This window comes from Eschrichtius robustus, chromosome 12, assembly GCF_028021215.1.
Source record: "Eschrichtius robustus isolate mEscRob2 chromosome 12, mEscRob2.pri, whole genome shotgun sequence".
Classification (NCBI taxonomy): domain Eukaryota; kingdom Metazoa; phylum Chordata; class Mammalia; order Artiodactyla; family Eschrichtiidae; genus Eschrichtius; species Eschrichtius robustus.
In genome coordinates, this window is record NC_090835.1 from 96,712,778 (window position 1) to 96,740,130 (window position 27,353).

At 55.0% G+C, this 27,353-nt stretch overlaps 1 protein-coding gene across 1 annotated transcript in view; it reads right to left on the bottom strand.

Annotated features, from left to right (window-relative positions):
* Positions 1–27,353, bottom strand: part of JARID2 (jumonji and AT-rich interaction domain containing 2) — a 242,673-nt gene that overhangs the window by 10,645 nt on the left and 204,675 nt on the right. The window contains exons 7-14 of the mRNA XM_068559141.1: positions 20,138–20,370; positions 12,215–13,247; positions 8,605–9,104; positions 6,185–6,277; positions 3,469–3,587; positions 3,311–3,381; positions 2,528–2,642; positions 50–155 (exon numbers count right to left, since the gene is read on the bottom strand). Of these exons, the coding sequence (XP_068415242.1) occupies positions 50–155; positions 2,528–2,642; positions 3,311–3,381; positions 3,469–3,587; positions 6,185–6,277; positions 8,605–9,104; positions 12,215–13,247; positions 20,138–20,370 (2,270 nt within the window). The remainder of the gene's footprint in view (positions 1–49; positions 156–2,527; positions 2,643–3,310; positions 3,382–3,468; positions 3,588–6,184; positions 6,278–8,604; positions 9,105–12,214; positions 13,248–20,137; positions 20,371–27,353) is intronic.

The following is a 27,353-nucleotide window of genomic DNA, read 5'->3' on the forward strand; positions in this document are numbered from 1 at the left end:
ACGCCACCTGACACAACCCCAGTCTCCACCACCGTCTTGGCCCCCGTACCATGACGTTGCTCTCGAGCATCTGCAGGCCGGGGGTGCCATTGGCTTGCAGCAGGGTGTGCACCACGTCCTCGAGCTTGTTCTCCTCCTCAGCAGGAATGCAATACCTGGGTGGTTTGAAATCAGGGCAGAAGGAGTTGACAAGGACCCTCTGCCCGGGAGCCCGTCCTCCACGCTCCCTCAGAGATGAGCAAACAGCAGCCTGGAAACTGGCCCTGGGCGCAGGAGGGGAGGTGGGCGCGCTCGTAGGCGTCCCCAGGGTCTCCTCCCAGGGCAACTCTGCCGCTTCTGCCCTGTGGCCAGACTGCGGCCACTCCAGCAGACAAACATGCATCTTTTATGCAGATCTGACCTAGGCGTGAGCCAAAAAGCCTTCAAACCAAAAGCAGATGTTTAAAAGCCCCTATAAATCAGATCCAGACATATCTGCACACTCAACAGCCTCTCGTGAGCCTCCCAAGCTGCGACTTATCGCTGGGCTGGCACCTGACACTTTTCTGTTGCAGACAGAGGACGCTGCAGGACTAGGATTCGGTGTACACAAGAGACGCGCAGGACAACCAACCCCACCAGGGCCTGCGTCAGGGGAAGGGAGCGGCTGCACAGGGGCTGGGGCTCAGACAACACGGACCCCGCTGGCTGGAGCCAAGGAGCCCGGGAAGATGGTGGGGGAAAACACGGCCCAAACTCAACCAGAAGGACCTTGGACCCTCAGTGTGATCCCAGGGAGCAGGAGAATGGGAATTGCCACTTGTGTCCCAGGAGGACCCAGCAGGGACACACCTGCCACCTACAACTCCCGAGATCCTAGTGCCGGTGGTCAGCACGCAAGGCAGGCACGTGCAGCCTCCTCAAGGCCCCTCCTCTGGGACCTCCCAGCCCCACAGTCCACAGGCTTCAGTGGGACATCTGAACCCCCGGAGCCGTGTGACAGGTCTTCAGGCTGCCCAGGCCTGGTGGGGAGGGCACGCACCTGTGATGAATCCCTGGAGGTGAGGGATCAAGTCCTGACTTCTGCTGAGTGAGAGGATGCACTCACCACATCCAAGGCTCTTTTCTCTTAAGCGCTTGTTATTTCAATGCCAACATATTCTGTTACGGATTTGTGATTTAAACCCAGGGTTTCTAACCTCAATCACATGTTTTAAGAAAAACCACACACCATGAAGTTCTCTGATCCTATCCGGCCGCCTCTCTCCTCCCCATCAGTGAGGTTCCAGGGATTAGTCTTCACACAGCCCACAGAACCTCGGGTTTCCCTGCCTCTCACTCAACGGCCAAGCAGAACAACGACCACCGGGGCCACGAACTTTCACCCCATCACCCTGCGGGGTGTGGGCCACGTCACTCCACTTTCCGATGAGGAAACAGGGTCCGGTGGGCCCGTCACAGGCCTGCGTGGGACCCTGTGACTCTCAAGTCAGCCCGGCCGGCGCTGCCCGGCAGCGTCTCCGTGGGGAACGGCGCTGAGGGCTCAGTGGCTCCTGGAGGAGGGCCTGCACACCCCCAGCGTCCACGCACCGGCCGCCCTGTGCGGGACCGTCCGGCTGTCCACCCGCAGCTCTGCCCGAGACCCCAGCCCCACCGCAGAAGATCAAGCACAGGGCCTGCCCGCCTCTACACCGACCGCCACTCGCCCCGACGCAGCCGGAAGGCAGGGCGAGTCGTGATGGCCAGACTGCTGCCGACACTGGCTCCTTGGAGGGAGAACATTAGTTCTAAGACTTTGTTTGTTTTAATAAACGATGCTAATCACCCCATTAGGACCATAAACCCAGTTAGTGTGGGATGGATGCGGTGCCGGCAGCCCGTGAGACGACAAGACATCTGATTATTTGCAGTGATTTCCCATCTGCCGTCGTAAACAAAGGAGCTGAAGAGCCAGCTCGGATCAGGGCTGGTGAGCCTGACGGTTAAGGATCACGCCTGGGAACCGGGCAGAAGGCTTCCTGGGAAACAGACAAACTCGTGCACCTCCCACGGCAGGAACTCCACTTCCAGTAAGAGCTACTCTCTCTCTGCAGTCGGTGGACTGGGAGACACCGGCCACGAAGAGAGGCTGAAAACCACCACTCACGCGAGGCCACGGAGAGAACAGTTCACACCGCGCGAGGCGGCGGCTGACGAGACGGGTGCCACTCCCGGCCGGCTTCCTGCCGCGCTCTCACTGTTTCTGACCCTGCTATGAAGCGAACTCTTGGAAATCAACAACCACCAGGGGAAAACCTCACAGAAGAAAAGCCCCTTGTCAGCAGGCAACTGAGAAAAGGAAAATGGCCAATAAGCCTAAGAACAGATGCTCAACCTTGCTCATCACCTGAGCAAATTAAAATATTCTCCAGCAGCTCGACTTCCAGCACAGCTCCCCAGGCTGATATGACAGGGAACACGGGACAAACACGCAAAGTCAGTCCTCCAAGGCTGTCAGCCATCAGTGAGTGCGAGGTGGCATCAGGAGGCCTGGGGCCAGTGTACTCACCAAATGCAGTCAGCACCAGTGTGTAAGTAGTCAATGTAGGGAAGGTGGTTTTGGTCTCGAGACCAGCATGAGGTAGAAAAGACCATGCCAATATTTAGCCAGGGAATTGTCACTCCTAGAACAAAGGGGACAGGGCAGGATGAAGACCAATGTCTCAGGGTGACAGCAAGAGAAATTGCATCTTCTCCCCAAACAAGAAAAAAGGAAGAAATGGGATTCAAAACCAGACAAAACCCAGTGAGAAGAAGGGACTTGCTCTTTCCTGCTTCTTATACAGAAACCAAGATCACATGACACTGTTACAAAACAGTAGTGGAAGAACATCTTAACTAGTGACTTAAGGCAGGAAGCAAGATGCCCAAGGAACACGACCACGACTGTTGTTGACTGGCCCCCAGCCAGGAAGCAGGGCCCCTTTGTTCGGGGTAACCCCTCCCCCGCAGCGAGGGGGTCACCCACGCCAGTCACCTCCTCCAGGGGCCCCTTCTTCCCACAACACCCAGGACAACTGGCTTCTCTCCCGGCTGTGAGGCAGTAGCCCCACGGAGTCGGAACGTTCGCTCTGAAATTGGCCAAGGCGGAAAGCTGGCCATTACGCATCTGCCCAGCTTCTAGATCTGCGATTTGGTTTACCTTTCCGCATTTTTACTGACTTCAGTCATGATGCGAACCCCTCTCTCTTCTAACAATCCCAGTTCTCTCTACGCGCCGGGCGCCGCAGTCCCCTCCCCTCCAGCTCTCGACGGGGCGAGCTGGGTCCACAGCCGCCCGAGGCAGGCTTACCAGGCACAGCACCAAGGTGACGCAGGATGGAGCCCGTGTTGTTGGGGAGGACGGTGAGGTTCCATCCGTGTCTGCAGAGGGAAGCACAGGGGCGTCACGGACGGGCGCGGGGGGCACCGTCCAGGCCCCAGGACACGGGCAGGAGCGTCCGACGTTACCTTGAAAACGGCTCTGATTTTCCAACCGGGAAGCCGCTGCCATGGGTGTTGGTGTCCACCTTGCCGCAGTGCACGGCCACGTGGCAGTCCTTCTCCTCCACGAGCCTCCAGTACTCTTGCTGCGGGGAGAGGGAGGGCCGTCAGCACCGCCTTGCTGCCCGCGGCCGCAGGGCCCAGCTCAACTCGACGCCGCGAGGCGAAGGGACTATCTTCGTCCTGAACGACGGCCACTAGGGAGCAGGGGGACGGGGCCGCAGACAGACGACCGCACGCCCACGGTCACGGCAGCCACGTCCGTAGTGGATGGATGGATAAACACAAGGTACAACGTCCACGGAATACGAGTCAGCCTCAAAACGGAGGGCAACTCTGACACGCGCGACGACACGGATGAACCTTGAGGACTTCACGCTAAGTGGAATAAGCCAGTCTCAGAAGGACAAATATCGTGATGCCACTCCCGTGAGGTACTCAGGACAGTCAAAGTCGGAGAGAAAGAAGAGCGGCGGTGTCACGGGCTGCGCGGAGGGAGGACGGGGGCTCAGTGTTTAATAGGAACCGACTTTCAGTTTGGGAAGATGGAAAAGTTCTGGAAATGGATGGTGGTGACGGTCACACAACAACATGAATGGACTTCAGTGCCACTGAACTGCACTTAAAAATGGCTAAAATGGTAAATGTTACACATATTTTACCACAATTAAAAATCATTTATACGAAAGGGAGGGAGAAAGCGATAACAGCAACGGGCCTGAAGACGTGCGGCCACCGTCCGTAGGTGTCATGACCACAGCCCCGGGCAGGCGTCTCAGCAGACACGCTGCACACCCCCAGTGAGCGGGCTGCACGTGAGGGTCGGACCCCCAGGCTGTGACCCAAGCCAGCGAAACAGATTGGGGGGGGGGGGGGGGGGTGGGTGGTGGGGGTGGGCATGACCTAAACGCCTGCGGGGCAAGAGGGGGTCGGGATGGGCTTTGCTAACGGGTGAGAGGGGTTCAGTTTCCCCCCTCACTGTGTCTTCACTCATCATCCCAGAAGCACAGCATCACCCGCCCCTGCTTCCTGGAACCCCACTTAAAGGAGGAAGCCTCACCCACGAGCCCCCCGTGTCGGCCACCGCCCCGCCGTGTGGCTTCTGCAACGAGACCCGCCCGGGGGCGGCCAGACACCCCGCGTCAAGAAGGAAGTCGACAGCATTAAATGCCCGGGTTCCTCAAACAGACGTCCTCGCAGGCAGGGGATGACGGAGCAGCAGTCTGTCTGAGGGGACGGGTTCGGGCCAGTCCTGCCTAGACTCACACCAACCTCTGCTGGGTGAAAGAGGCGGGGGAGGAAGGGGGCCGTCCGCTACGGGGGGGCCACTCGGGCTGGTGACACCGGCCAAGGAGAGGGCCCAGCCTCTTTGCAGGATCTAGATAGAAGTCAGCCAGACTTAAAGTGTGGAGTTGAGCAAATCTTCCCTTTGTGTTTAGATATTATACAACTATTAAAGCGAAACCTGGGCTTCCAGCGAGAATTAATTCCTGAGTAGGAAGCGACGCACAGTGACAACCCTAACCTTAGGGGACTCCCGACCAGGACCTGTGCTGTGAAGCAAAGGCGTCTTTTTCCAGCTCCGACGATCAGCCCCAGAGTCGCGTTCCTTTCCTCTGACGTTTCTCCCACAAATGGCACAGGCACTCGGGAAGCAACTGTGACGGCCACGTGTCCCAGAATCAGGGCCCCACTGGCATCGCGGTAGATGGAACATGGCTCTGGCAGGGCCAAAGGTCAGGCCACTGTGTGGTGTTCACAGATACCGCCCAGGGTACAGACCCGGGGCCTAAAAGGAATGACGGTGATGCCAAAATCGAACACGGAATTCACCAACCTGGGAGACCAGGCCTGAGCACCAGGGCGGGACCTCCTGGGCTTCTGACGGCTACCATCAGAGGTGGGGTCCCACGCGGCACAGATGCAGGGGACCAGGCGTCCTGGTGACCCAGACTGTCCTGGAAGTCCCACTCCTGGGAAACCCGATCAAATCAGGGCCCGGGCGCCCTGGTGGTCGGCATGGTTTTACCGAGAGGAAGAAGCACATATCTTTGAAGAAAAAGACGTGCTCTGAAACCAGCTGTTCACCAAAAGCCGGGCTGCGGTCCGCAACCCCTCACGCTCCGCCAGCAGCCGCCCTGAACCAGCGAGGGAAGTCGGGCCTCTCCCTGGACAGGCCCACCTACGTCAGCATCCGGGAGCCCCCGGCGGCTCGGCTGGGCGCTGCCCCGGGCGCCGACCCCCGGCCGCACCTCACGCCGAACCCCCGCTCGCTGGCCTGGGCGCAGACGCGCTTGCACCTCTCCAACCTCATGCAACTCAGAAGCACAAAACTGGCAACCTGCCAACCCCATTAAATGAAAAACAGGAGAGAGGAAAAAAGCACAACTGTGGTTTCAAGGGATTCCAAACATTCTCTTGCGTAACAGGCACCCTGAGGACAGGCCTCGGCTCCAGGGGAGTCAGGGCGAAGGTGGGGAGGCTCGCTCTCTCCATTACACCTTTGCTACCCCTGCACAAGCTGGGACCAACACGAGCTGAAACTTCTGGCCACCCCCAGAGCCCAGACGATGGGCTGAGCGCTCACGACCCCTCCGCGCGCCCCCCCCCCGCCCCAGGAGGCCCAGGGGCTCCATCCCTGGCTCCGGACGGAACGGGGGCCGGGACCGCCCAGCTCACGCACCTCGATTTCAGCTGGTGCGGGCTCCTTGCTGAAGCACATGTTCATGATATTTCTTGCTGTTCGGTAAAAAGTCGTTAAAGAAACAGACCTTCCCTGAAAAGAAAACAAAAACAAGAGTCAAGCGTAAGGAACAAAGCAGAGCCAGGACTCCAAAGCAGGCCACCTCGTCATGGGCCCCTGTGTGACGCGTCCCTGTGACCGGGGGCCGGGCCACGTCTTGAGTTGACACAAGCAGAGGTGGTGGAAAAACACTCCCTGAGGAAGACCCTCGGTGCCAACAAAGGAGGCGGAAGAGCCCTGGCCATCCAGCGCCGGGCCAGACCCCCGCCAGCCAGCAGAACGGGGTCCCACAGGAGCCCCGGGTGCGCTGCCGAGATGCCCCGCTTCAAAGCTGCTTTCACTCCCTGGAGCAACGAGTGCAGTGTGGCAAGAGGCGGGGCTCCTCCGGTTGCCCCACGTGAGGGCAGGAGAAAGGCTGTGGCCAGGGGGAAACCAACAGCATCAAGACAGACACCGGCCGCACCTCGGGACCAGGGACCCCGGGAAAGAAACCTGGGTGACGCCTACACCCACCCTGAGGGTCCTCACGTGAGGACCAGCCAGATGAGCAGCCTGGCCTCATAGACGTGCGGGGGACAGAGGGATGCGGCCCTTCTCTCGCCACAGAGCCACTCCGTGTCCCCCACACCTCCCTGGGACAGCACGCAGGCTCTTCAGATTATCCAACGTCCCCTCCCCACCCCTGCACACCACCCCTTCCTGGGAATGTCAACAAGGACAAGCTCACTGGGATGACCCACGGCATCACAGATATGCTTGGTTCTAAAGGCAAGCCCTCCAACTCCTCCCTGACCAGACTGTGGAAGTACTTACTGAGCACCTATCGTGTACAGGCCTAGTTCTAAGGGCTGCAGATAGAGCAGTGCTCAAAACAGACAGCGTCCCCGGCCTCGGGGCGGCCTGGGGAACGCTGGCTCACACAAAACAGCTGGGAGGTGGCACTGAGCGCGATGAACCAGAAGCAGAGGGGCGGGGCTGCAAGGCAGGTGGTCAGGGAGGGTCCCCCTAACGAGGCGATGCTGGAGCATTCCCCGTGAACAGAGCTGCAGGTCTAGGGAGGGGGCAGAGCCTTCTTGCCTTTGGAAGGGCAGTCAGAGCAGTCAGCTCGCAGACCCTGCCCTGTGCTTTCGCTCTTCAGCTCCGTAAAGAGAGTTCTACCTAAAAGAGAAACTGCTGTACAAGCCCAAACTTCTCCTGACCTGCCATTCGTTGCAAAATAAAATCCTAACTGCTAGGAGGGACCTGATTTTGTGTCAGCTAAAGCAGGGTGCCTGTCATTCAAGACGATGACACCCAGCACACAACGGTCAATGCCCCCAGGTGCTGAGGGGGCTCAGAACCTGGAGCCTCGCGCTGCCGGCCCCTCGGCGCACAGAGGTGCCACAGAGCACTGTCAGGGCCACCAGACTGCAGCCACAGCTGAGGAGACCCAACCCTGGCTGGGTCCAGTAACAGGAAAAGCTCTAGGCAAGCAGGCATCTCTCTCCAGAAAGCAGGGCGGGACTCAAGCCTAGGAGAGAATGAGAAGCGAGGCAGAGGGTGGCCAGAGGTGCGACCTCGGAGTGGGGACTCAAAGGGAACAGGCCAAACTCAGGGCAGAACCGCAGATGCCCGACGCGTCCGCAGACCACGGGCAGGCTCGTGCGGTGGGAGCGTGACCACCAAGGCCTCCACGGGGCCCCTCCCCCGAGCCTACGGAGCAGACCCCTGCCGGAGCGGCGCAGGGGCAGCGCCCAGTCTGTGCCCCCTGCCAGCCCGGGTCCCCACCGCCCTGTGGACACGGAGCCGGGCCACCAAGTGGGAAGACGCCAGGACGCCACCGCGCGCCCCCGAGGAGGGAGCCTCCTCGGAATGGCTGGGCGGTTACGGGATGCGGCAGAAGCAGGGCACCTCCCCTCCCCCTCCGCAGGAGACCCGCGATGGCGGACACGAAGGAGCCGGCAGAGCCGAGCTGGGCAGGCTGGGTGGCAGTGGGGGGACGTCCATCGGGAGCTACAGAGGGCCTGGTCCCTGTGTGTACGAGAGGCCCTGGCCCCGACGGGCAGCCACTCCAGGATGAGGGGCTGTGGCCCCCAGGCTGCATCCCTGGCACGTGGGCACACACATGTGCACGCGCGCACACACAGACCCATTTAATGGAGAGGAAGCCCAAGGCCACGGCGGGCAAGCGACTCCCCTGGCTGGGCGCCCAGTAACCTCGTCCGGACACCCAGCCCCCCTGCAGACCGCAGACACCTCTCTTTACGATGAACGTACCCAGAGCCGACTGTCAGGGGTCTCGGGAGCCTGACACAGCCGAGCCCCTGGCCCCTGCATGTGCACCCGAGGCCTCATACCCAGGCCCCGCACAGGGGCCCTACCTTATATATACACTTGTGGAAGTCGCTGAGGATGCCTTTGTCCTCCTCCTCCTCCACCACCTCCTTTTCCTGAGCAAAGAGTCGCCGCCGCCCCGTCTTGAGCTGTGCGGGGCCCACCTCCTTCAGCTTGCTGCGGAAGCCGTTCCTGTGGGCCACGCCGTTGATGAGCCCGTTCTTGGGCTCGAAGCGGGGCAGCGGGTGGAAGCGGTTGTAGTCCTGCTCCGTGTGGCCCTCCAGGGGCCCCTTGCGCCTCTCCAGGCTCTCCTTCTCCATCAGCACCTCCTTCTCCAGGCGCCGGTGCTCCTCGGGGGACAGGGAGTCATAGGAGAGCAGGTACTGGCAGTAGGCCTCCTGGAGCTTGGCCAGCCGGTCCTGGGCGGTTTTGGGGATGCGCAGCATGTCTGCTAGTTTGTTCCATTTTTTGAGGTCAGTCACTTGCTGCATGCCGCCCATCTCGTTAATCAGCCGGAAAAAGCAGGCCAGGTCGAGCTCACAGCCTCCTGGGACGGTGAGGGGAGGAAACAGAGGGACAGTCGGTGAAAAGGCCCGTGAACAAGACCGTCCTCCATCACCCAGGAGTCCACGGGTGCCCGGTGCCCACTGCATGCCAGAGATGCCACCAGGCCCTGGGGCCAGAGCAGCCAACAGAACAATCTAGTCTACAGAGAGGCGGGGTTTAGACCATCGTGGGCACTAGGACAATAAATAGAGCAGGACAGGCTGAGGGGCGGCTGTCTTAGGAGGGTGGTCAGGGCAGGTAGCCCCGAGGAGAGGACACTTAGGCAGAGGGCTGAATGGAAGGAGAGATGGCCGAGCAGATCCGTGAGGAGGAAGAGTCCAGCGTGCCCTGGAGCAGGGGCAGGGTGCACACCTCTCACACCCCAGGAGGCAGGGTGATGGAACAGGGCATCCCGGCTGGGGCTGGCAAGGCTTGGGGAGTGCCACTCGGCCACACCCACGAGCCAGCGTCACCTGGAACAGCCACGATGTCGGAAAGTGTACACACGTAGAATGTGTTGTCATTCCTGACCCCCCCCAACACCCCCAGCGCACACACACACGCACACGGACACAGACACAGTAACTTATTTTCGATCCCCCCCAGGATTTCCGGGCAGCAGGCAGCACCCACCTCGGGGCAGACGGTAGTCTGTCCCTCAGCTCCTCCCATCACCACTCACACAGAGGGCTGCTTATCTCAGAAGGTGTATGGGCTGGTTTTCACTACGCCCCTTGATCACACTGTACAAAGCATGTCAAAACTCAGATATGTTTGAATGCCCGCCAAGTGACTCTCTCAATGGGACCTGGAAAATCAACCACCGTTTGGCCAATAAAGGGGGAAAAAATCTTCCAGAATAACCATCTACTGGCTGTTAGGAGGTAAATACACCACAAAATGGTAGGTGAGCAAAGTAAACATTAAGAACGTTTAGATCTTTAAAGGGTGGGGATAGATTTATATAAAATAAATGAACGGAAAAGCAGCGGAACTCCTGAGAGCAGCGCGTGCACGCTGGGCGAGCCGGGCACACAGGACCACCTCGGCCAGGGCAAGGGCGAGCAGCAGCCCGAGTCCATCTACCGTGCTGGGTGGGACGCTGGGGCTAGTTGTGGTCACTGTGGTCCGCGTGGCAGTGGGGGGTCACGTCGAGGAGGAAACTCGCCCCAACCCTGGCTGGGAGGGGCCTAAAGCCCAAGATTCCAAGATGCACTCCAGGCCCTGCTATCAGTCGGGGCATCTCCTGGGGCTGCCCGCACGCCGCCCGGACTTGCCGAGGTGAAGAGGGATGCGAGTCACCCCAAGGGGCTCAGGCCACAGGCTGACCAGAAGGGAAGCAATCACTGTTATTCAACAGCACTGAGAAAACTGACCCAGTACTTGCAAATCCATTATTTCACTCCTCACCTGCTATCACCAACCCGTTCTCAGGACCACGAGGATGGTACGTGACAAAGTGCCACCCTCCCAAAGAAGGAGCAGCCGCTCTGTGGATTCTGGGAAATTCCTCCAAAACTACCAGGTCCCTCGCACTGTGAGGAGGCCGAGCTCAGAGCCACAGCCCCAGGCCTCTGCGGGTAACGGGCCGGCTCAGCTCCTCTTCTGGAAGCTGACGACGCTTTACAGCTGGGGTAACAGCAACGGGTGTGAACACACACACCACAGTGTCAGGTCCTCGCGGCTTCTGGTGCCACGCGAGTCAAGGTTAAGGAAACCTACTCTGAATGGAAGATCGCTGGCTGCCCTCATGACGCCACCTGAGCACACCGCCTGTCCCCAGAAGACCTACCGCACCCCCCCCAGCAGGCTGGGGGACCAAAGACGTCCTACTGCAGCCACGACTTGGTGAGGTTCTTGGTCACCCACGCAGCCAGCGCCAAGCTCCCAAGAGGCTGGCACCTCCTCAGCCTGTTCCCACAGCCCTGTGTCACCTTCCACCACATCCCTGACAGTGGACCACAAACCAAGAATTCTTTCAATGTAAGTGATTCTCACCTGCTGAGAGTAATAATGAAACCTCCATCTTACAAGGAGCCCTATCTTACTGCCAACTCTTGATATCTAAATGACCGATAATATCTCCTCTGCTCCCTGCCTTTAAAAAGTTGTCCTCTCCAACTGGAGGAAGGACATGCCCTATTCCTGTCGAGGGTCTGGAGCCAGAAGGGAAGCATGTGACTCACCTGGCAGACCCAAAAGGAACCCCATCCGCAGAACCGGCGCGTCCCTGACAGAGTGAGTTAATCCTGGAGGCGCAATAAGCAGGAGAGGAAGAGGGAAATGTGGATTCCAAGAGCCATCCGTGGTCTCTGCCTGGGGGCCAAGGGTCTTCACAACAGCTGGGTGTATGTTCACAAAAGCAGGCACCAAGGAGAGCTTTGCTTCACTGACAGCCAGAGCTGTGCCTGCTCTCAGAAGTGTTCCTGGACCTGTGGGCTCCACGAGGGCCCAGTAATCGCCAGAAAAACGGAGATGCAAAGACAGATGAGCAGACAGAGATAAATGGGCTGAAATGTACCCCACCTACAAAGAGTCATATGTTGAAGTCCTAACCTCAGGGCTGCAGAGTGTGACTGTATTTAGAGTCAGGGTCTTTAAAGAGGTAATTAAAGTAAAACGAGGTCATCATGATGGGTCCTAACCCAATGTGACGGGTGTCCTTGTAGCAAGAGGAAGGGACATCAGGAACGTGCGCACAGAGCAAAGACCGCGTGAGGACACAGGAGAAGGCGGCCGTCCACAAGCCAAGGGGAGAGGCCTCAGGAGAAACCAACCCTGCCAACACCTTGCTTTCAGATTTCCAGCCTCCAGACTGTGAGAAATAACTTCCTGTAGGTCAAGCCTCCCAGCCTGCAGAACTCAGGTAAGGCAGCCCCCAGCGGACGAATGCACGGGGGCAGCGTTCCTGCCCCTCTCACCGGACACCACTCTGGCCTCAGCAAGGCGGCCCGCAGATCGGGGCAGCAGGGGTCGCCTAGTGTGAGAGCTGGGGGCACAGGACCAGCCCTCCTCCTCCCACAGCACCCCGCACCTGCAGAAAGGGGGGCCTCAGACTCCTCCCGGGCCCAGAAGGGCCCGGAGAAGCTGAAGCTGGGGCTGGGGCCTTACCTATGAGCGGGAGCTCGTCCATGGCGATGCCCTGAGACCTGAGGTGCTTCCTGATGCAGGCCAGCCGCTGCACATTGGGGCCCCAGCGCCGGCCCAGCTTGTGGACGTGCTGGATCTGCGTGACGAAGCGCATCTCGTCGTTGAGCTTGCACTCGGGCCGCCAGTCCGGGGGCGGGATCACCCTGCACATGCCGTACTTCTCCACCTGAGGGCGCACCGACTCGATGTAGACGAGCGGGTCATGGAACTCCTTGGCCGACGGCCGCAAGACAGGGATCTCGTCCATGGCCGCCCACCCGGCCCTGCCGGCCCCCTTCTCGGCCTTGGCCGCCGCCTCGTGCGGCCGGGGCAGGGGCTCCGATTGCGAGGTAGAACGATTTTCACAGGGGACGCCGTCCGGCTTGCCGTGTGCTTGTCTGCCCGGCGGGCCCTTGCCGGCCGTCACCCGCTTCGGCCGGTTCCTCTCCAGGCTCCGCTCGGGCACCTCCTTCTTCCCGTGGCCGCCAGGCGGTGCCTTCTCCGCGGGGGCCGGGGCCGCCTTTCTGCCGGGACCCTCGGCAGCACCCGCCGCCCCCTTCATCTTCTTGGGGGGTGACTGCGGCTTGTCGGCCGGGGGCGCTTCTTCCAGCCTCCGCTTGGAGTTCCGCAGACCCTCCCGCAGCTGCCGGCCCCCCCCCTCCTTAGTGCATGACTTTGGGTTCAACCTGCCACTGACCTTGAGGCCATTGACGGTGTGCCCGGTGGACTTGGACGCCCCCCCGAGGGATAGCACCTGTTTTCGGGTTTTTGCATTGCTACTTTCAGTTTTCCCTGAGATTGTGTGGTTGACAGCTGAACTGGGCTTGTGGTGATTAGGTTTGGTTTCCTTGACCAGTTCTCTCTTGGCTTTGGTGTATGTGACAGTCCCCTTCGTCACCGTTGCAGTGTACTTCACAGTTTTGGACGGTGAAGGTCTGACTTCGCGCATCTTTTTGGCACTGGCTGCACTTGTACCCAGAGATGACATTCGAGTGACTCCGCCGACCTTAGAAACCTGGGAGGTGGCAGGAGGAGCAGAGGGGGAGAGGCGGAGTTAGCACCTGTCAGCGGGGACCACCCCACGCCCAAACTCAGCAGCCGGCGCCCACTTTTGAGAGGCGGCGGCACGGGAGTCCCGGCCAAGGCAGGCAAAACACACAGCCCCGAAGCCAGCTCTGAGATACTCGGTTTCAGGATCTCCGCAGGACTCGGGGCCCATCCTTCCGCGCAAAAACACGCAGCCAACCTGGGTGCTGCCCAGGGGGTCTCCTGGGTGCGCTGTAACATTCACGTTTGTCGTTTGAAACTAGATGTTTCCCAGTGAGGACCCTCAACGTGCCTGCCAATCACCTGCCACAAGTTAATAACAATAACACCCGACAGCAAGGTCTTGCAGATAAGGGGGCAGACACACAGACACACACACCTGTGCCAAGAAAAGACATGGCTGCAATTTCTTCTGTGCTCCCTACAGCAGCATGAGCTGCCCACAGAATTTTAAAATACATGCTAAATAAGTAAAAAACAAAACAAAAATGCTATGGAAAGAAAGGAATAAGAGCACTGATGTGGCTCAGACGCCGGTCACGCGCCACGCCCAGGGGTGCAGCTGTCAGCTGTGGGCGTCTGCCAGTCAGTCACCTGTGAGACGGGCCCCAGGGCACCTCACTGGGTGCACCTCACCTCTCTGATGCAGCAAAACAGGCCCGACCCCTTCTGCACAGACGGCTCCCACTTCCCGCCCCTAAAGCGTCCGCATTAGATCCTACGGGAATTTGGTAAACGATCAGCCTCTCTTCACAGCCATCTTACAGCTTGGACACCACAATAATTTTGTGACACACAAAAGTCACCCTCATTTATAAAAAGAAGTCAGAGTGTGACAAGGGTGGAGACCAGAAAAGCATTAATTTCCAAAGGATGATGACGGGCCCAGAGCAGGAGCTGACGCTGGGCTGGTTTGGTGTGGACACCATGTCACAGCTCTGCCTCTCAGTGGCCTCTGACATGTCATTTACCATCTTGGGCATCGATTTCTCACCTGCAACCAGGGATGCCAGGGTTACCTGAGCAACACCACCTCCCCAAAAGGCAGACTGAACATTACACATGCTCACTGGGAAACAGAGCAGAAACAGCAGCTGTCTTTTCTCACCAATGAGCCCAGAGAAGAAGGTGACCAGGAGGAGGACCTGGGCTCCCGAGTTGGGGAAGCCATCTGGCACCTAAAGCAGTTCACTCCTCTCCTGTCCACACCCGATGCACCCACGGGCTGTGCAGCTGCCCCGCCCCGAGGACCAGGTTCTGGAGGGCAGGGCCTGAGTCCCAGCGACCTCTTCGCTGGGCCCCATCCCCAGAGTCTCCCAGCCAGTAGGTCTGGGATGGAGCCCGAGAATCTGCATTTCTAATGAGGTTCTGGTGATGCTGAGCCTCATCCAAGGACCTACTCTGGGAACCATGGCAACAGACTATCAACAGAAGGTCCTGAACACAGAAAAAGGAAAGAAGCCCCCAGACCTGTATTTCTTCATTCGCCAATTATACGCGGTCCCATCAAAGCCATGAATTCTTGGTGTGAGATTGTGTTCCATGAGCCAACCCCGGGGCGTTTGGTAACCAGGTTTCTGGGGAGCCAGCCTTGACTTCTGGACTTGGTGAGGTCCCAGACCCCACTGGGGAGGAAGAGGCCAAAGAGAAGGCCCAGGAACTACAGCCTGGATGCACCACTGCCGGCCACTCGAGAAAGAAGCAGGACTGACAGGGCAGGTGGTCTAGAAAACGTAACAGGAAATTTAAAAACAAAACCAGAACAAAACTAGCAGCCTGGCAACAATAAATTAAAAACAAATTTATAAAACCGGGGGCGGAGGCAAAGACAACATTTCCATGATAAGTACCACTAATTTGGAATAGGATGTATGGTGAGGAATGCAAACACCTCAAATTTTTAACTGTTCTTTCAAATGCTTCCATTGACTAAAAACAAAACAGACCATTTAGAAAAACTAAAGGAAACAGTAAAACCCTGCTGAGGCTCACAGAAAGAGTTTTCCATCGGTGAGATGCTCAGGGATCTGCATCTTCAGAGAAGACACCCCTCGAAGCCCTCAATCTGTGGTTAGCCTGCTCCGACTCTCACCCAACTTACACATAAGCAGACGCACGGCACCGCTAATCTCTTCTTGAAGATGAGGATCCGCCAGCAGAAACGGCAGCCACCGCGCAGTGGACACCACCAACCGCTCCTGCCAGCAGAGCCCACCGCCAGCCGTCATGTCTTGCCGAGGTTTAGGTTCAGTGCCTCCCAAACCCGGGAGCCCTGTGAACCCCTGGGGAGCCTGGAAATAATGCTGATTCCAGTCTAAAGCCCTCCCCATCCAGATTCTGACCTAACCGGTGAGGATGGAGCAAGGGGCTCAGTGTGTGCCAAGTCCCAGACAGCTCTGCGCTCCCCCGACACAGCTGTGCACCTGCAGGAGGCCAGGAAGCCAGGCTTCCACTCTCCCAGACTCTACCAGGAGGAACAGCGCAGGTCCCCGGGTCAAACCAGTCCGGCTTCTCGGGGCCACCTGACCTCCTGGCTCACTGTCGTACAGGAAATTCCAAATTTTCACATGGTGGAATTCCGCATAACTATTTCACCATCTTCAGTGGCAAAAAGATCGCCTTCTTGTTTACCTATTTCTATAAACACAGACGCCTAGCCACTGGCCTGTGCTTGTCTCCGGGGTCCAATGAGTAATTGGTACCAAAGGAGACAAAGCTATGGAGGGAGGCACTGTCTCACCTTCACACTGAGCGTCTCCCCAGCCACCGCTCTATTCCACCATGGAACAGAGGCCAACGCTCAGTTTCACCTCAACACACGCCCAGGTCACTTGGCCAGCCCACCACACGGGCCTGCTCTCAAGCCTACATATCTGGAGGAAGTGCTGACACGGGGAGAGGGGTCACTGTAATTCACTGGAGAATCAGCACCCGGGAGGCGGGAGGCCCGAGGCAGAGCCCTCCAGGGGGCAATAAAAGCCCTTCAGCTGAATAACTTCACATCTCTTCAAGGTGCCCCTTTCTCAGCTCAGGTGTGGGCTTCTGACGCTGCACCCCACAGCTGTCACCCAGCTCTGCAGGAAGTGGGGTGTCTCGGCCCACCACCGCCCACCCGGCACCTGTAGCTCAGGCTACCCCTGTCGCACAGACATGAAGCGGTCCTCTGTTCAACCAGAAAGTCAACTACCAAACTCCCGTTTCCCACTAGAGGGAGCCATTGAGTCGAGTGGCTCTGCCCGACCTCTCAGAGCAGCAGCAAAGGAGCCCAAGAGAAACACTATTGGCTGGGGACAGTGCATTTGGGCTTTAAAATTCAAATTAAATAGCAAAAGAGCCTAAATGAACAGAATCCACTGGACAGGCGGCGAGTTACGGACAGGGAAGGCAGGCCTGCTGGTGTGGCGGGAGCCGGGAAGGTAGTGAGCAGGGGGGCGAGGCGGACGCAGCCCTGCTCTCCAGAAGGAACGCCTGGTCCTGGTCGGAGCCCCTAACCTTCCCGAAGCACCTGCCGCCTCCCCTCTGCAGGCCACCTGGTCACAAACACCACAGGACAAAGGCGCAATTCAAACTCCCCGCGTGGCCTGATGACGAGCACAGTCAGACCTTAAACATTCTTCTAGCTAAGTTGTCTCTCTCACATCTCTGTGAATGCTCGTTTTTCATTTTCCAGAACGTTGAAGAATCCTCCTCATTCTTCAGTCTGAACAGCTCAACCTCCTCTCTCCATCCTACTAGGCCAAGACGTTCTGCAGCTGCCGAACATCTGACTGTGAAAAAACCTCTCCTCAAAGGTACCACAGCCCGGCAGACGCTCCGCCGGGCGTGTCTGCCCTGCCACGCAAGCTGGTGGTTTTCTTCCTCTTGTTATGGCTCGGCCTCAGCGCAACAGATGAGAACCGGGAGGTGAGCCGGCGGCGGGCAGCCTCACCGTCCACGTCTTCCACCTCCTGGCTTACCAGCCACACACAGCTGTCTGCCAAAACCTCCACGCGACACGCTTGGAAAGCATCTCCACGCCCTCTCTAGGTGTCAGAAAGGTTGCTTCTCCACCCTCAATTTGTTACTGCCTTTTACTGCACATTAACGCGACACCTACCACACATCCAATTCATCACCCAGGGCAGTTCCAGGGCTGCTACCCATGTGTGGGTGTCACGTGGCACACCTGGAGCCTTTGGGAGAAGAAAAGCTGGAGGATTGGGGAGGCCCCTCACACTGAATTCTCGTGCTCTTGAGTCTCAAAGGCCCGGGGCCGGGGCTTTTATGAAGGTGAGCACTCCACCCAGCCCCGTGAGAGGCAATGTCCTAGTAAGAAGAGCGAGCTCTCAGTGCATTGGGGCCAGCGGGGCATGGTCACTTCTCAGCAGCACCCCTACACAGGGCATCCCTCCACCCTGCCAGCTGGGCTTCGTACAATCACTGATCTTTTCTTTCAGGCCGACAGAAAGAAATTAATCATATCTGAAATTACGGATCCGAGTATTCTCTGGGCCTCCCGTCTTTTATGCAGTTGAAAAGATGAAAGGTCAGATTCTAATCACTTGCATCAGGCCATTACAAAGGAATCTACAATGGGCTTCTATTGACCTTTTTGCTTAGAGTACTTAACTAATGGGATTTGATGGTGTCAAAATTATCCTTTCATTTCTCACAATGTCCCTGGGAGAAGAGTTGACATCATTGGCTCCAAATGAACAATAAGGCTCAGGAAGGTTAACTATTACAGCTTAAGTCTCGGTGAAGGTCGTGGTCAGAGCCCAACTAGACCTGGGAGTCCTGGGTCATCCCCCCCCCCCGGGTGGATTAGACAGGGGAGGGAGGGCAGGCAGGCGGGGGTGGGACGGGGACGGTTACACCCCACCTGCAAGACCTGAACCCAGAAAGCCGGCCAGGCTCCTACAGTCACTCAGATGACAGTCTGCCCTGCTACCCAGGTCTCTGCTCCATCTCCAGGCTGCGTGTAAAAGGGGCCGCGTGAGCCTGCTGTGGACCAAGGGGATGGGGCCATCCCAGGGAAGGGGTACCTTCTACTCCCCTCAACTCTCACCTCCAACTGCGAGAACTCCTCTTGTTCAGTTACAAAGGGAAATCCTGAACTGAGGGGCAAGCGCTGGGGGTTGAGGATGAGCTTGGACCAACTGAGATGGGGGTTTACTCAATCCAGCCTCACGTGAAAAAGTAAGAGAGGGAGAGAAAGAGAGAGAGAGAGTGATTATGGTTCTATGTGAATAAAGTCACGCATTCATTCCTCACTGAGATTCCTGCTCCCTTCCCTCTCTAGACCCCTTCTGAGTTGCTGTCTTCCATGAGCAAAGATCTGGAGGAAAGCTCTGCACAAGGGCCTGTCCGGCCAACAGCTTTGGAAATGGAGTGGGGACTCAAGACACCAAAGGGATGGTGCGTCCCATACTTTATGTCCTGAAAATCGGGCACCCACCTCGGGGGCGGCCAATTCCACAATCACGCTCAGGTGTTCTCGTGAGGAAAACGTGAGGTGTGTGTTTGAGGAACAGTGGGCAACGTTTAAAAAATGCAAAAACCACCTGTTTAATCTCAAGATAACACTTCAGAGGCACTAAGTGGCAATCTGAGGGCCGTGGAAACATTAAACACGAGGACTCTTGCCTCGTCCACTCCAGCTGGAGAGCTGAGTGATATCTGAAAGCTAAAGGTTGAGACTAATACTACGTGTGTACACACACCATCCTATGTATGTGCATGCATACAGTTACATCTTCAGAGACGATGGTCCCCAACATCATCAAGAATGAGAAAGACCATGGGGAAAGAGCAATTCAACAGGAGGAGTTCCCACCTTCACACCACAAGGACCATCTATTAGTCTCTCCAAAACAGCGCCCGTCAGGGAATCTCCAGGCCACCCGCGCCTCGCCCAGAATCAACCAATCTTTCCAGATTAGAGTCCTCAGTCTATTCTAAGGCAAGTTTTAACTGTCTGTGACAAAATTCCTGGTGTGGAGAGCTCGTCTCTGATCCCCACGGCTCACCGACTCTCAGACGTGGTGAGAACGGGAGCAGAGGGTCTAACGAAATGCCACTGGGCCCGGACGGGGGGTGGGGGGCACCCTCACCGAGCTCCACCCCCACCTCATCCCCAGTGTCCCCCTCCCAGGTGCTGAGAACTCTGTCCAAGTGCAGGGAGAGGTGCCCACAAAGGATCAGCGTTCTGGATGTGACCCTGAAGTCGGGACGTGGGGGGGTGGGGGGAAGCAGAGCGCGTGCAGCCTCCGCTAACCCTAAGGGCGCAGGATGGAGCGAGTGTCCCCCGCGGCTGCACCCGTCTCATCACCGCCCGCAGGCCTATCAGAAGTCCTGCCGCGAGCCACCAACGTGTCCCTCAAGAAGAACAGGGAACACTCCAGGCCGTGTGCAGGCCTGTTCCAAGGTCACCTGTGGCTCCCGGCCTAACCTGAGGACTCCTCGCCTCACCCGGTGCCCCGGCGCTGGGGCGGGGGCGGGGTAGCGAAGGAGCGTTCCCTCCACACCCTTCTCCGGCATCCCAGCAAGCGAGGCTCCCTCCACTGCCGCTGGCACCGGGTGCTGGCAGCATCCTCCAGGGAGGGACGCAAACCCACCAACGGCCCCGCCTGATCCATCTTCACGGGAGGAGAGGCGTGTGCACCTGCACCTCTGCGCCCAGGTCATGTTTCTCTCACCCCCCTCTCACCTCTGAGCGTCCTTTCCTGCCTGCTGAGCTCTGGAAAGATGGATCTCTCGAGGCTACTACTCACATTTCCCCTTCAGTTAACTTGATGAAACGCGGCGGTGGCATCTGGCAGGAGGGCCGGCACCCTCCGGGCCAGACCCTGGTCCCCCGGCGGCAGGGCTGGGCTTTACCTGTTTCCGTAAGTCCTGAGCCGACCGATGCAGAGGGGGGTGGTGGTGAGCGGGGAGCCCCCTGGCAGAGGAGCCCGCGGAGGGGGCCGCTGGGGGGTGGCTCGCGGAAGCCTGCTCCCTCCGGCCGTCGGCCCTGGGATCACTGTGCTTCTCCTTCGCCGGAGTGGCCTCTTTGCTTTTGTGTTTCTGAACAGGTTCCTTCTCCCGTGATGACCTGCTGGAACCATTGAAAACTGGAAAGTAAGGAGAGAGGAAGAACAAAGTCACTACAGAGGATGCTGCCTGCTGCCAGGTACCCTACATCCCCCAAAGACAAAAGGAGAAAGAAAAGGAGAACATTCTGGACGAACATCACATCTCACATGCTCTCAAGACCCAAACTCAAGTCAAAACAACCACCACAAAGGACAGGAATAATCCTAAACACAGAGAGACCAAAAAAAAAAAAAGTTATGAACACATCCTAGGAATTATCTGCTTTGGTTGAAACCATTGAAAAATCCATTTAAAAAAATCCCTACAGGGACTTCCCTGGTGGTGCAGTGGTTAAGAATCCAATGCAGGGGACACGGGTTCCAGCCCTGGTCCGGGAAGATCCCAAATGCCGCAGAGCAACTAAGCCCGTGTGCCACAACTACTGAGCCCGTGCACAGCAACTACTGAGCCCACGAGCCACAACTACTGAAGCCCGCGCACCTAGAGCCCATGGTCCACAACAAGAGAAGGCACAACAATGAGAAGCCCATGCACCACAACAAAGAGTAGCCCCCGCTCACTGCAACTAGAGTAAGCCCGCGCACAGCAACGAAGACACAACGCAGCCACAAATAAAAAAATAAATAAATAAAATAAATTTTTAAAAAAATCCCTACAAAACAAAAAAATAAACACACACACACAAAATACACAGCAGCCCTCAGAATATCAACATCACACCTTAAACAAAAAGAGAAGAATTAAAATGAAGAAGCCAACACAGGGGCTTCCCTGGTGGTGCAGTGGTTAAGAATCCACCTGCCAATGCAGGGGACATGGGTTTGAGCCCTGGCCCAGGAAGATCCCACATGCCGCGGAGCAACTCAGCCCGTGCACCACAACTACTGAGCCTGAGCGTCTGAAGCCTGTGTTCCGCAACAAGAGAAGCCGCCGCAACGAGAAGCCTGTGCACCAAAACGAAGAGTAGCCCCCACTCGCCGCAACTAGAAAAAGCCTGCGCGCAGCAAGAAAGACCCAATGCAGCCAAAAATAAATTAATTAATTAATAGAAAAAAAAGAGAAACCAACACAGTCTCATTCCACGAACAGGACCACCTCATGTATAAAGATACAGGGGATCTGAAAAAAGAATATGTTCTTCAGTTTAAAGTAATGCATTTAAGGCTGCAGATCTGCTGACGGATATGGGAGAGGACACAGCTGCTTCACCTGACCCCTCAGTGACCAGAGAAGAGGGACAGAGAGGCACAGGCGCTCTGAGCCGGACCCGTTTCTATCCCAGGAGTCACAACACACCCACAAGTATTAAGTGTTTGCAGACAGCCCAGGGGCCATGGTCAGGCGGGGAAGTCACTCACCCTCTGCATCCAAAGGGACTGGACCTTACCCTCACGCCCATTTTACGGAGGACGCCAACGGAAGGCGAGCGCCGAGCCCAGGCCCACCCTGCTGATCCCCAGGTGGTGCTCGGTGCTGGTTCCCCGTGTGCCTGCTGCACACCCCCGAGCCCGCTTCCGTGAGCTGAGCAGAGAACAGCGATGCTCAGGGTCCTTACAGGAAACTTCATCTCGCTGCCGCCCTGAGGTTTCTCCTCTGTTCACAGCCGGGGCTCGCGCTCCAGGAAAGACCTGGGGGCCCCGCACCCCTCCACGGCATCCACAAGCCCTTCACATCTGCTCCCCTGGTTCCCGCAGGTCCCCCCCCTACCATCTCAAACCCCCCGGGCAGGTGGCCTATTTCTCCAGGGAAGGAGCAAGGATGCCCCACGCTTGGCTGTCCGGCCCCACGAGCTCCAGGCGGAACAGCCAGGGAAGCCAGTGAGCCCTTTCAGCTGTCATTTTAAAAAAGGCTCCTGGAGCATTTCCTGACAGAAGGAGCCTTGAAAGGTCACTGTGTCCACCCGCCCACTGGGTACCTCCACTCCAAGGCTACCCACCCCGCAACCAGGCCTTGCAGAATTCCAGGCAGAAGTCACCACAGGACCAGGCAGCTGTAAAGAAAAACTTCCTCCTCCTTTGAGTTGAAACCTCTTCCTGAAGCTTAAAGACACAGGAGTCAAACCTCCTCTCCCACTGGTCCATAAGACAATAACGTATGTCTTCCAAGGATGCCCTCCCCAGTGCCTTCAATGCTTTCTTGGTCACCCCCATTTGTCTAAGTGTCCTTTAAATTACATTTATGCCTTGTAGATTGCAAATATTTTCCTCTTTTTTGCTTTTCCATCTGTTACGTTGCTAAATCTGCTAACCCACTTTTTAAGTTTCTTAGCTTAGAAAGTTCTCCCATGAAGCTGGTCAGAGGTGGGGACTTCCTTACATGCAGCCAGCAGCACCCCGCAAGAAGAAGAAGAAGAAAAAAAAAAAATCCTAACGTATTTTCAGATGGTATGATATTCCTCTAAGTTTCCCCCTAATTGTTTCTGATTCGATCGCTTAGATTTGCTTCTTTAGTGCACTTGTTATTACACTGTATATGGTGTAACACAGAGATTTACGTTTTCCATATCTGGATTGGATATGAACCCTGATCTCTGAAGGTGCTCCCAGCCCCAGTGATTACACACTCTAAATAGATTTTCAATACAGACGTAAAGATCATGCCACAGCAAAATACGGTATATGCTCCTGTGTTGTGCAAGGCTCTGCTGGTGACTTTGTTAGAGAAAAATGGAGCGCTGAATGGTCGGCATTTATTCTAAGTGTAAGTAAGTACACATTGTCAGAATCCATCCATCATACCCAAGCTGGCAATATCTGCACTTGCTTTCCAGACAAATTAGAAGCAACATCCATAAGAAGTCATACTTCAATGTGATTAAAAATCAAGCCAAGGAACATGAATCTAGGCAATTCTTGACCATTCACCAATTTTCTAAGGCAGTGAACATAGCTCCTTTATTGAAACAAAGCACAGGAAGTTTCATCTTTTTTTTTTTAATCTTAAACACTCCATACTTTCCTGAGCTTTGTTACTGCCACCAAGATGAGCCGTGTGCTAATTCCAGAATTACTGACTTCTCTGTTTGGTTACAAAAAAAATTTATTCTGGGGGTTGGTCCCCTTTCACAAGATTGTACGAGCGGTTCAATTCCCAGCCCTACTGTCTGCACCTGGGCAAGCTGTGTAAATCCTCAGTTTTCTCGCCAAGGCTGGGGACCACACACTCCTACGTGGAGAGTGTGCAGTGCCCTGTCTGGGTTCAGCAGGCGCTCGGCACTGGGGAGAACTTACTGCTGCTGCCTCTTTAAAAGGACCGTCTCAGGTTGCTACACGCAGATTGTGGCAAGAGCTCTTCTGGCCTCCCGTCCTCCCCGCAGATGCAGTAGAAGAATGGGCTTCAATACAGCCCAAGGACAGGCCTAAGCAGACTCACCATAACCTCCTACTCGACCCCGGCTGCCTACCAATATCCATTTCATGGGAAAACACAGGCGGTGCCCACGTCCTGGCCAAGCAAGGAGAAATATGATGCTGAAACCACAGCCCTCGTTGTTCTACCAGTTTAACGAGCGACCTGACCCATGGGGGACCCACAGACCCTTTCAGGGGATCCCCTAGGTCAAAAGTACTTTCTTAATTATCCTGAGAGTATTTACCTTTTTTACTGCGTTGACATTTCAGTGATGGTAATGGCTAAAGGTAGATTAGCCATCAGGGAAATGCAAACCAACATGACCATGAAATACCACTTCACATCCCCTAGGACGGCTATGTTCACAAAGATGGATAAAGGCAAGTGTGGGTGAGAATGCAGAGTGGAACCTTCAAACACTGCAGGTGGGAATGTAAAATGGTGCCGCCACTCTAGAAAACCATCTGGAAGTTCCTCAAAATGTGAAACAGAGTCACCATATGACCCAGCAACTCCACTCCCAGGTATGAGCACAAAAGAAATGAAAAATATGTCCACATAAAAACATGTATACAAATGTTCAGAGCAGAAATATTAACAATAGTTAATAACTGGGGAAAAATTCCAAAGGTTCATCCACTGGCATTTAGCTAAACAAAATGGGGTGTTATCTATCCATAAAAAGGAATCAGGAGCAGATACGTGCCCCAGCACGGATGAATCTTGCAGACATTATGGGATGTGAAAGAAGCTAAGGACAAAAGGTCACCTATTATAGAAGTCCATTCCTATGAAATGACCAGACCAATACATAAGAGACAGAAAGTATGTTAGTGGTTGCCAGGGGCTGGGGAGGGTTCAGGAAAATGGGAATGACTCTTAATGGGTACAGATTTTTCAGGGTGAAGGCGATGAAGATGTTCTAAAGTTGACTGTGATGATCATTACACAACTCTGTGAATATACTAAAAACTACTAAATTGTACACTGTGGGTACATTTTATGATATGTGAATTACATCTCCATAAAACTAAAAACAAAAAGAAAAGAAAACGGCAACAGGTAGCAAAATTCAACACAAATCAATGCAGTGGCACCAAACTAAATGAACAAATATTGGTATTCTTCATTACCAGTTACTAGCAGTTAAAAAAAAAAAAAAAAGACAGTTTCACTTTGGAAAGTGATAAAGCAATAGAAATTGTTAACAGTATTAAATCTCAACCCTGGAATACACATACTTTGTGTGACAAAAATGGAACCACAGGACTTCCCTGGTGGTGCAGTGGTTAAGAATCTGCCTGCTGATGCAGGGGACACGGGTTCGAGCCCTGGTCTGGGAAGATCCCACATGCCGCGGAGCACCTAAGCCCGTGTGCCACAACTACTGAGCCCACGCGCCACAGCAAGAGAAGCCACCGCAATGAGAAGCCCGCGCAATGCAACTAAGAGCAGCCCCCTCTCCCCGCAACTACAGAAAGCCTGTGTGCCGCAACAAAGACCCAATGCAGCCAAAAAAATAAATAAATAAAATAAATAAATTTATTTAAAAAAAAAAAAAAAAAAGGAACCACACATAAGGCATTTCTCCTGAATACGAGTATGATGACTATTCCTAGGGAAAAGCACTTGTGAGATTAAGTTGTAAGCTAGCTGCTTTTTCACGGAATGCTATTTTTATTTGAAAGGACAACCGATGTAGTTATTTGTCAGCCATTTTCTCAAAAATGAACAAAGTGAGCCTGTCAAGGAAAAAGCAACTAACAGTGTTTGCTGCCAATGATAGAATTCACGATTTCAGGCAAAAATTGCAATTCTGGAAAACCTGTATCTGCCACCATGAGTCTGACGGCCTCTCAACACTTAAAGACCTTCCCGAAGAGCTCAGTGCAGAGAGAAGATTCTTTGATACAACGTAATGGAAGGTGCCGATGACTGGTAGGGGTGGATAACCCACTGAACCATTATTTTCAAATGATCAATACAAGACATTACAAAATTGTGTGTGGGTCAGAGAGCCATTCAAGGGAGAAGGCAAACTAATGGATGTTAACGTAACAGAGCACGAGAAGTTCACCGATATGGGTTCAGAGGACGGTAACAACTGACCTTGAAGAAACTACCACTGGTTGAGTCTGGGTGTGAAATCAAAGAATAAAATCTTCACAAAGGCTCTTCCCTCTTCCAACCACCTCTTTGCCTGAGACTGATTTTCTTCGTACATGACTGAATGCAGAAGCAGACCTAAGAATCTAGCCATCATCTCCTAAGCCAGACATCAAGGACATCTGCAAAAATGGAAAACCAAGCAACTCTCTTCACCTGTAACCTTTGGGGCTTGGAATATTGTCCCTTTACATGACAGTGTTCTTTGTGTTAACATGTAATGGGGTTTGTGTTATTTTTAAATGAGTAAATATTTCTAAATTACCTCGGTTTTTAATTTTAATATGGTAAATATCAATAAATACAATCCACAAAATAAAGCCTCCTGGGGTCCCTCAATATTTTTTTAAGAGCAGAAACGGGTCTTGAGACCAACAAGCCTGAAACCAGTAGGCTGGATCATCTTTTCCATGGTTATTAGCTACACTATGGTTTCCAGAGGGTTTGAGGGACCCTGTACTTATGTCTACACCTACAAACCCCCCAAAAAGCTCAGGCTCTAAAATGCAGCTACTTAAATTTGAATCCAGATAAATCATTTGCTAACTATCTGAGCTTGGACTGGTTTCCTGTCCAAGCCTTAGTTCCCCAATTAACTATTTATCTCATAGGGTCGCTTGGAGGATTCAGTGAGAAAATATTAGTCTAGAAAGGACCTTTGCGGCAGCAGTGGGCAAGTGTTAGCTTGTAAGGATCACCACACCACGACGGGGTCAATGCCAGATGGGCATCAGGGCACCACTGCTCACGGTTTGTCACTCTTTCTTTTCCAGGTGAACCATGGGGGCAAGGCCAGTTGCTAGAAAGAGACTTCAAGGAACTTAGTTAAAAGCTGGCATTGTGGTTAGCCGGCAACATCTTTCTGAGATCCGGGGGCGGGAGGACAGAGCCTTCACTGTCATTATCTGTACCCGAAACAGAATGCACACCTCTGCTTCTGTTCTAATGCCCTGTAGGAGCTCTGACACCACCAGCACCAAAAATGACTCCCCAGGAAAACACCGTGGGGAAAGGAGACCCTGATCACAGGCGAGGAAAGAGGGAGGCACGCGCCCTTAACGCAAAAAACCAAAGCGGCTGCTCTGTGACCTGCAACACAAGTGTCTATGAAAGACTATTTTGATCAGATGATCAGGAAATGGGGAAGGTTTTCAAAAATACAAAAATTAAAAATTGAATAAAATTAACTTTGATTTGCAAACAAAGGGAGAGTTTTCAAAGGAATCCCCTTTCTGTAACCATCTTGCTGTTTTACAGCAGCCGTCCACCCAAATGGCAAACACAGCCAAAAAGTCAACTCACGTGTTACTGGGAGGTGGATGGGGGCGGTTGTTGGGTGAGGATGATGGTGCCTGAGACGAGTTATTTTTTGTCCTCAACAGCTCATTAACTTTAAGTGTCGTGGGAACCTGCAGTTTTGCTCCTCCAAGTAATTATCTTTTGTCTTAATTTGTAAGATTCTCCAGAAGAGGAGAGAAGGGGA